The 10578-nt window shown below is 40.3% G+C and overlaps 1 protein-coding gene across 2 annotated transcripts in view; it reads left to right on the forward strand.

Annotated features, from left to right (window-relative positions):
* Positions 1 to 1373: 1373 nt before the first annotated feature.
* PRRC1 (proline rich coiled-coil 1) overlaps positions 1374 to 10578 on the forward strand; it is a 43681-nt gene continuing 34476 nt past the window's right edge. For both annotated transcript variants that reach the window (XM_030869745.2, XM_060296166.1), the window contains exons 1-4: positions 1374 to 1511; positions 5970 to 6105; positions 7206 to 7595; positions 9864 to 10024. In XM_030869745.2, the coding sequence (XP_030725605.1) occupies positions 5991 to 6105; positions 7206 to 7595; positions 9864 to 10024 (666 nt within the window). In that variant the 5' untranslated portion in view covers positions 1374 to 1511; positions 5970 to 5990. The remainder of the gene's footprint in view (positions 1512 to 5969; positions 6106 to 7205; positions 7596 to 9863; positions 10025 to 10578) is intronic.

The raw sequence follows: 10578 nt of genomic DNA on the forward strand, positions 1-10578 counted from the left end.
ATTAGTGTCAATAATAATCACCCTATTGACTTCCTCAAAGTGCCCATCACAAACAGTACTTAGTTCTTTTATTTTCCTGCTCATAGCCTGCCTCTCCTGTGAGAAGATCTGCCTCTCAGTGTAAGGATCTTGTCTGTCTTGTTCATTGCTACATTTCCAGTACTGATGCTCAGCACATTGCAGCCACTAATAAATATTTGTTGAATGAATGAAGAAAGGAACAGTTCTTATAGCTATTAAGGGTGTAGACCAAAGAGGATAGAGATGCTAACTATTTTCAATACCAACCCAAACAGCACTTTCTGGCGAGTAACCTAGACAGCCATCTACACACATTCTCAGTGGGTGGGATAAGAGTCACTGCCAAAGGGAACAACCCACTGCAGCTGCAAGTCATTTTGTCTGAAATTAGGGCATAGTTAAATAGTATTAACGTTTCAGTGAGGTATTGGAATTTTTAAATGCTTTCAGCTGTCAAGTCCGGGATATTATATTAATGCTAAATCTACAAATGAGTTCCTGAAGGAATTTGGGAACAATAAAAACAAGTTTTTCATGTGTTTACCTCTCAGTTTAAAAAGTGCTTTCGTATGTCTTATTTTAACTGTTATCTGCTTGATTAGAGATGGCAAACAATATTATTCCTATCTTACAGATGGAATATTGAGACTTAGGAAGAATAAGTGACCTATACAAGGTCCCATGACTGCTCAAGTAGCATTAGGGCACTCCTGGACCTAAACAGGACTTCTGATTGCAAATTCTTTATATTCCTCCATTGCACTCTATTCATTGATTTATTTAGTGTACATTATTGAGCACCGACTTTCAGGAACTGTTTTAAGTGCAGCACGTAAGGTTAAGAAAGTGGATAATCTTTGGTTTTCCATTAAAAAAAAACAATGTGTAATACATGAACTTTGGGGGAGAAATCAGTATGGTAGCTGCCACCGTGCTCTCTCTCTTTCTTGATGCAACCGCTATTATTTGGAAATCTTTGAAAATACATAGGATAAGTCTCCTGTTTCCGGAGCAAGGTCCTTCCTGGAGGCGGGGACTGGACTGGACGACCCGGGCTGGTTCATCGTCATCCCCGCGGGCGGCCACGGCACAGAGTAAGTGAGCTACACCCGGTAACAAGGGTTCCATTCTCGCGTACGGAGGTTGCGGCGTGGAAAGTTGGGCAGCCCTGCTGGAGAATGCTCCTAGAGCTGGGCAGCACCCAGCCCTGCGGGCAGGAGGATCTTTGGCCCCAAGTACTCCAGCAGGTTAAATTCGCGGCCACTGGTCGGGGCTCCGGGCGAGCGAGACGGGGCGGGGCGCGGGGCGGGGCGGCGCGCGGCCGACGTGGCAGCGCAGGGAAGTGCACCTACGGTGGCCATCTTGGAGGCGGGGGCGTGAGCGCCGAGCGGTTTCCTGCATCTTGCTTCTCCTCGTAGTCGTAGTCCTACAGCTCAGCTTCCGTAGTTCCCGCTTTTCACTGCCACGCAGACACTCTCTCAGGCCCGCAGGTGAGCGTCAGCCTGGCAGTAACGCGGGTGCGTGCGGGCGGCCGGACGGGACGCGGGCTCCCAAACCGGTGCCCAGGGGCGCCGTGGTGCGAGGTGGGCGGGCCGGCAGGCGCCCCGAGAGCGAGGGTAGTTTGGGAGTTACGCCGTCGTGCAGTCCGGGCGCGGGCCGTGGGTGCATGCAGGGTTCAGGGTGCGCTTCAAGAGGCAAGCTGTTCTCGCCGCGGCTTACACGGTGGGTGCGGCCCGGGGGTCTTATCCGGCACTTTGCTCCAGTTCCGGGACCGGCGCCGGCGCCCCGGGTTGTTTGGCTCCACCTTCCACCGCGCTGGCCGGAGGGGAGATAAGGAGGCAGGAGCCCATTGACCTTAGCTCGGCCCGGCCCGGCCTGGAGACGTGGCAGAGCTTGGGGGGAGGCCGCTACCGCCTGGGAGACTCCTAGGTCAACAAACGGGGACGGGCAATGGAGACTCCTTTCCCGTGGAAAGGAGTCTCCATTGGAGTCTCCAATGGAGACTCCTTTCCCGTGGGTTCCCCCATCGGTGCCTAGCGCCGCTCCAGAGGGCTTTTGGACTGTGCTGTCTCTTTGTTCGTTCCTGGGAACTGCTTCGGGAAAGTTTGCCGGATAGCCTGTTCTGTAGATTGGCAGAATTTGTCCAATCCAAGAGAGTTTTTGTCATTCCAAGTAGTTATTTTAAGAGACAACATGTAGATTTCTGCGAACGTGACGCATTTTGGCATTCCAGTCTTTTCCCTGTACAGCTGCTATTTTGTCAGTGAACGTTTATGGAAGTTATTTTGGGATAAGAAGTGGGAATGCAGAGACAAAACTCAGACCTTCCTGTAGCAGTGCTCACTAAAGGGTAGTAGAGATTATCTTTTGAACCGGTAATCAACAATAATAATCGCTTTTAACAAGCTTTTACATTTATCAAACCTTTTCTTGTATCTTTATAAGTAACCACCTACTTTCTTTAACTGAAGAACCAAGACACAAGCAAATTGGAAGATCAGGGTCGGTCCAGAGACTGAGGACTCAATTTTCCAAGCCATTTCCATCACTTTTTTTTTCATCACTTTTTGTTTAATGCTGATACATTAATATCCTTTTTGTGTCGAGAATGAGCACTAGAACCTTTACCAACTCTGACATTTTGCTGTTACTTTTATCACAAGAGCTTTTCTTTAGTAAAAGGTATGTTTATGCATCCAAAATTTACCCAATATTGTCATTAAGCCAATTCTCAAATAGTGTGGCTTTTAAAGACAGAAAGAAATTGACCAATTATTCCATTTTATGGGTTGTATTCATTGTACAGGTTCTTTTGCAAATGCATTAATTAATATTTATCTTTAAATATGATTTCTACTAATTACTGTGAGAATCGGTAGCATCTGTAGGAGGAAGATGAATAACCAGTAGAAAAATGAGATGAAGAAAAGAGGTAGCTTTATCAGGGGGTGATAAAGTCCCCAGAAGGCCATTCTGTCCCTGATTATCTTTGTCTGTAGGTATTGAATGAAAGGATTTTGCTTCCCTGGATACGTGTTTTCTACTTACTGCCATAGATCTTTCCTCTACATTCACAACAGAACTTTTTGAAAGTGTTGTACACATTTGCTTCACCTCACACCTCAGTCCAGCTGAAATTGGCTTCTATCCCCACTCCTTCTATGGAAACGGCTCTCACTAGGTTTTATCTCCAGTTTGGCAAATCTATTGACTTTTTCATATATCATCCTATTTGTCTTTTCTGTAGCATTTGATACTGTTGCCCATTCCTACCTTGAAACACGCTTCTCTGGCTTTTGGACACCACAGCCTCCTGGTTTTCTTCCTATCTTTCTGGTCTTTCATTCTTCTCTGCAGGCTTTTTTTTTTCTCCTGGGCTCTTCTTCAAGGGTTCGTTGGGCCATCTTCTTTTTTCTCCTGGTCTTCTCATAGAATCTCTTTTCAGCACATGGCTTTAGAGACTATCAGTAAACAGTTGAAGCCCGCATTTATGTGGTTGCTGAGCTGCAGACCAAGTCACCGGTACTTGGACGTTTCAAGGAGCTTGAACTTAGCAGGTCCAGTATTAAATACTGCATAATCCCTCCTCTCCCAGGATGTCAGACATACACCTTGACCTCCTCCAGTGATCCCTGTCTCACTGAATGGCACCACCATCTCTCCAGTTGTGCAAGTCATGCCTCTCCCCCTCCTGGACCCCATATCCAGTCAGTCACTGAGTGTTAACCACCTAAACATTTCTTGAGTCTATCCACTCTCTCCATCTCCACTATCATCACCTTAGTCTGGGGCCAGATAACTCTTTTTTGTGGAGGCATCCTGTGCATTGTAGGATTTTTCGCAGTATCCCCAGCCTTTACCTACTAGATACCAGTAATACCCCCTAGTTCTGACAACCAAATTTGTCTCCAGACATTGCCAAATGACCCTTGCGGGGGAGAGGGGCAGAATCACCCTCCTCCACTCCCCATTTGAGAATCACTAACCTAGGATGTTATTTGAACTACTTCTATATCCTTCTTAATGGTCTCTCTGCATCTCTGACTGCCCTAAGGCACAAACTGCATACTGTGGTCAGAGGAATTTTTCCAAAACCCAAATATGAATGGCCAAAAGCTGGAATCAGCCTAAATGTCCTTCAACAAATAAATGGATAAGCAAACAGTGGTACAACTATAAAATGGAATACTCTTCAGCAATAAAGAACCAACCATTGATATATCCAGCAATTTGGATGGATCTTAAGAGCTTTCTGTGGAGTGAAAAAAGCCAATCTCAAAAAGTTGTGTGCTGTATGATTCTATTTACATAACATTCATGAAATGAGAAAATGGTAGAGAACAGTCGGTTGCCAGAGTTTATCGTTGATGAGAGGGTGTGACCAAGGAGCAGCATGTGGGAGTTTCGTTGGGGTGATGGAACAGTTCTGTGTCCTGACTGTGGTGGTAGCTACATGAGTCAGTGCATATGATGAAACTTCATAGAACTACACACACACACACACACACACGTCAATGTAAAAACAGGTGAAATCCATATAAGGTCTGTAGTTCAGTTACTCGCATTGTGCCAGTGTTAATTTCCTGGGTTTTATCACCGTAGTCTAGTTACGTAGGATGCCATCATTGGCAGAAACTGGGTTTAAGGTACTCATGAAGTCTGCTCTATTTTGGCATCTTCTTGTGAATCTGAAATTTCTTCAAAAAAGTGAAAAGACCCAATGTGTCATTCCCAGTTTGAATGCCCCACAGTGACTTTCTGTTCTTAAAAGACCCAACTCTTTAATTTGGCGTATACGTGTCAGCGCAGTCTGAGTTCCTCTCCATGTCTCCGGTCCTCATTATTCCTTTCTGCTGCATGCGTTTTCTTGAATGTGTCAATGTCCCTCAACCTTCCAGGGCCTTTATACCTTCTCTATATTCACTTTTTCTGGCATGTGCCCTCTTTAGCTCCTTTCCCTTGCCTAATTAAATTCTGATCGTCCCTCAGATCTCAGCTTATATGTGACTTCCTTGGGGAACCCTTTTCTGTCCGCAAGTCAAAACCGTATTCCCAGCGAGCAGAATTGTTCTTGCTCTCAGAGCACATCATTCAGGCTATAGTTCATTGTTATGTTGCTGTCATTGTTTGACTGTCTCCCGGACCGGACTATAAGTATCCTGTTTGTTTTGCTTACACTGTATTTCCAGAGGCATCAGTACAGTGCTTGGCAAGTGGTTGACCGTTACTGAATATTTGTTAAATGAGTAAAAACTTCAAAAACTTATTTGGTAGGTTTAGAAGTTTTGATTTTATACTTGAGGCAGGCTTGAAAATTTGTAATTTTTAAGGAAGTTTTCCCACATTTTGTAACCCATTTTTGACTGTTAGGTCAAAATGCTATCTAGTGGCATTTTTGCTACAGTTAAATTTTCTAAAACCCAAGACATATCATTTAGCCATTATGGGGCACATTTTAGAGTGTAAACTAAGAAAACCTGGGAATCGAGCACAGTAAAAAATTTTTTTTTTTACTGTTAACAGGAGTAGCCCTCATACACTGCTTAATGAGAGAGGAAGTGTTTCAAGAATACTTTAAATAACTTATTTTTATTTTAAAAGTAATAGTGACTGGAATCTAGATATAAATCTACCATGCATCCATGTGGCAGAAACTAAATTAGTTAATTTACTATTTGAAATATATTGGGTAATTAATTACTTAGTTAACGTAAAATTATTTCTCAGTAATGGATTAGGTGTGTGAAAATGTCTCAGATTGTTTGCACGCTAAATATTCTCACAGACTATTAGGAATTTTGACAAACCCTTCACCTGGAGATAAGTGGCATTATAAACAGTAAAGACAGACATCTGTCTGTTGATTATTTTAAAAAACTATTCTCTAACTATACAAGGTTTAAAAATATAGTTTTTATTACTGTGTAATATTTATTATATTTTTACAGTTTTACCGTAATTGAAGAAAAATGATGGAAGAGAGTGGAATAGAGACAACACCACCTGGGACTCCTCCACCAAGTTCAGCAGGACTGGCTGTCGCTGCCACAGCGGCACAGCCATCTTCCCCCCCAGCCCCTTTAGGTACGTGCAGTTGTCTAGCATCAGTATGTTTTGAGGTTAGTCAAGATACTGTTATCTTTTCTCAGAGTCATTTAAAAAAAGCATAGAGGCATACCTCAGAGATACTGTGAGTTCAGTTCCAGACCAGTACAATAAAGTGAATACTGCAATAAAGTGAGTCACATGAATTTTTTTGTTTCCCAGTGCATATAAAAACTATGGTTACACTATACTGTAGTCTGTTAAGTGTGCAATATATTATGTCAAAAAAAAGAATGTACGTACCTTAAGTAAAAACTTTGCTAAAGTATTGCTTAAAAATGCTGATCATCATCTGAGCTTTTAGCGAGTTGTCATCTTTTTGCATTAGTAACATCAAAGATCACAGATCACCATAACAAATATAATAATAATGAAAAAGTTTGAAATGTGAGAGTTACCAAAATGTCACACAGAGACACGAAGAACAAATGCTGTTGGGAAAAATGGTGCTGATAGACTTGCTTCACACAAGGGTTGCCACAACCCTTCAATTTGTAAAGCGGAGCAAAATAAAATGAGGTGTGCCTGTATATTAAAAATTCTGTAATCTTTGCCAGGATGAAGGGAGATAGCCTTTTTTAATTTAAGCCCAAAGACAGAAAACATATATGTTTTGCTTTATTCTGACTTTCGATTTTTATGTTCATGCTGACTAGAAATCTTCTTTGTTATGACAGAGACATCCTAAAAAGTATGTGTTAGCTTTGTCTAATGTTCTGTGACTTTGTGGTGATTAACCTTCTGACCAAAGTTTGAGCCTTAAATTGTGAGGTTTTATGCTCATATCAGCAGGGATGAAAAACGGCTTTATTTTATTAAAAGCACATCAAAACAAACAAAAACACAAAGGTCTGCAATACCATAACTTAATTTTACATATCTGCTGCTTTTACTGATGGGAGTTGAAAGTCATTTGCACTCAGTCATAGTCATATATTTCACATCACACATTTAAAAATAACTCTTGGGATAGGGTCTGTTAAATTTTAAAATTTTCCAAGAAGACAGTAATGAGACACTTTGAAAACTAAGTGAAAAACATTTCACTGACGCACTTTTTCCTGCCCTCCTTTTTCTAGCTGCGGCCAGCGCTTTCTCTTCTCCAAGCGTGTCCTCTGTGCAGCCCCCGCCGCCACACACTTTCTCCACCCCTCAGCAGTCCCTGCCTCCTGTGAGGCCTTCGCCACCCTTGCCCTTTGTGCCTCCTTCACCGGTTCCTTCTGGTCCTCCACTCATTACCTCTTTACCACCTCATGTTTCTCCACCAACTGCTGCTGCCTTCAGTAACCCTCCTTTATCCCACTTCCCACCTTCCACTTCTGCCCCAAACACTCTCTTATCTGCCCCTGCTTCGGGTCCTCCTACATCAGGATTCTCTGTCGGCTCAGCCTATGACATTACACGAGGACATGCAGGAAGAGCTCCCCAGACACCCCTGATGCCGTCTTTTTCTGCACCTCCGGTGACAGGTAATTCTCTCTCTCACTGATACTTTGAAACAAGTGGTTATGGTGAATGTTTTGTTTTTTTTTTAAACAGCTTTATTAAGGTATAATTCACATACAATTCAGCGCTTTCATGTGTACAGTTTAATAGTTGTTACTGTATTTATCGAATTGTGCAGCCATCACCAAAATCAATTTTAGAACCTTTTAATCAGCCCCAAAGAAACCCCATACCTATTAGCTGTCACGCCCTACTTCCTCCCAATCCTCATGGCCCTCAGAACCACTAATCTACTTTCTGTTTCTATGAATTTGCTTATTTTGAACAGTTCATATAAATGGACTCATAATATGTGTCTTTTGTGACTTAGTGTAACATTTTCAAGATTCATCCATGTTGTAGCGAACTTCCCTTTTAAGACTGAATAATATTCCATTGTATGGATATACCACGTTGTGTTTATGCATTTCATCAGTTGATAAACTGTTGGGTTGTTTGCACTTTTTGCCTATTGTGAATACTGATTCTATGAACCTTTGTGTGCAAGGTTTTATGTGAACATGTTTTCATTTCTCTTGGGTTTATACCTAGGTGCAGAATTGCTGACTTTTTTTTTTCCTGGAGGGTTTTTTTTTTTTAACTGAAGTATAGTTGCTTTATAACATTGTGTTAGTTTCAGGTGTACAGCATAGTTATTCAGTTATACATATATCTATATTCTTTTTCAGATTCTTTTCCATTATAGGTTATTACAAGATATTGAGTAGAGTTCCTTGTGCTATACAGTAGGTCCTTGTTGTTTATCTGTTTTATATATAGTAGTGTGTATCTCTTAATCCCAAACTCCTAATTTACCCACCTCCTTCTCCTTTGATAACCATAAGGTTTTTTTGTATGTCTGTGAGTCTATTTCTGTTCTGTAAATAAGTTCATTTGCACCATTTTTTAGATTCCACATATAAGTGATACCATATGATACTTGTCTTTGTCTGACTTACTTCACTTAGTATGATAATCTCTAGGTACATCCATGTTGCTGCAAATGGCAGTATTTCATTCTTTTTTTATGGCTGAGTAACGTTCCATTGTATATGTGTGTATGTGTGTATATATATATATATATATATATCCATTCATTTGTCGATGGACATTCAGGTTGCTTCCATGTCTTGGCTGTTGTAAATAGTGCTGTGCTGTGAACACTGGGGTGCATGTCAGAATTGCTGACTTTTGAACAACTACCAGACTATTTTCCAAAGCAGCTGCACCATTTTACTTTCTCACCAGCAGTGTATGAGGGGTCCTGTTACTGTGCATGAATGTTTCATTCCCTTTTCCTTGATCTCCAGAGCTTCCTGTTTTCATTTAAATTATTAAAATAAAGCTGATGTTACTTAATATATGATTTTTATATGATATAAAACTTAGTACATGATTAGTATGTGGAATGTCAAACAGAATTCGAAACTTTTGTCCTAACATTTTGTGCAGTTATCGAGAAACATCAAGGTGAAGTCTGAGAGTTTTTTTAAAAGCTTTACTTAAAAAATTATTAGGACTGAATGGTCCAGGGAGTAGTTTTATTTAGCCAGGTAAAAGTTCAAAAACAAATAAGTGTATGTGCCATGAGTTGGTGGAATTGGACTATTTTATTTTCTAGGTCAGTTACACCTACTTTTTCGACTTCCCAGGAATGGTTATTGGAAATCAATATCAAAACTTCATCCTGTCATATTCTGCCTATTGTTTCTCATTTTAGGAAAAGAAACAATTTTGTTGTGATTTTATAATCCAACTTGGCTTGTCTACCTTAACAAATAAAAATTTTTCGAGAGTACAAGTATGACACCCATGTGTATGTGAATTTTTTTTTGAGTTAAAATAGGGTATGTGGATATGTTTACTAATTTTTACATGCTTTTTTTATGATGGGCTTGAGTGCTCATATCAGCTATTTTTGTGCTTTAAAGAGATTCAAACTGTAGCTGTCTGCATCCAAGTGCTCATAGGGCAAAAACATGAAGTACTTTTGGATGTATATTTTCTGTCCATTTTCAGGGCACTTGGTGTAAGCTTATGAAGAGGGAAAGAAATTTCTTCTTTGGAATTTTGTGTATTTTATAAAGGTTTAGGTGATTCTTTGAGCTCATATCTCAGTGTTGAAATGCCTGAGTATATAGTTACATTATTAAAGCTGTTTTGAACTACTCATCTCATATGTTGTATCTTCTTTTTATAGGAAATAGTTTATGGAATAAATTACATATATTGACATTTTTGCCATTAACTAGGTATTTTGCCAACTCCCATTACTCAGCAAGCTGGTTTGACGTCTCTGGCACAGGGAACTGGAACCACATCAGCCATAACTTTTCCAGAGCAGCAAGAAGATCCTAGAATTGGTAGAGGGCAGGATGAAGCATCTGCTGGTGGACTCTGGGGTTTTATTAAGGTAAGGGGTGTTTACTTTAAAAATCACGTTTAATTTTTTAATTATAAAACTAACAGATATTCATTAGAGAGAATTTTGAAAATACAAAGAGGTGTAAAATACAAAGAGGAAAAATTAAAATACCTTTTATTCTTATTACACTTTTTCTATAGTTCCTCTGTCTTTTGGATGCGCATATCTATGTAAATCTATCTCTTTTTTAGTGAAAAGCAAACTGGAATAGTGACACATGGACACAATTTTGTGTCTTTTGTTTGTCTACCTAGCGTGTATCATGAACATCTTCCCAGCTGTAATTCTTCAGGCTACCTTGCCCAACATGTCATTGCATTTATTTCCCATGTTTTATTTCACTTACCTGTTATTGGCATTTTCTAATTGTAATTCTTATTAATTAAATTATGGTGAGCACTCTTGTATGCCAATCTTTATGTGCATCTCTGTTTTATCAGAGTTAATTCTTGGTAAATGTCAGTGTGGACATTTTAAAAATTACTGATACATATTGCTCTCCAGGAAGGTTATACCAAGATACACTGTCATAACATCATTCA

The sequence above is a fragment of the Globicephala melas genome, chromosome 3, assembly GCF_963455315.2.
Source record: "Globicephala melas chromosome 3, mGloMel1.2, whole genome shotgun sequence".
NCBI classification, from domain to species: Eukaryota; Metazoa; Chordata; class Mammalia; order Artiodactyla; family Delphinidae; genus Globicephala; species Globicephala melas.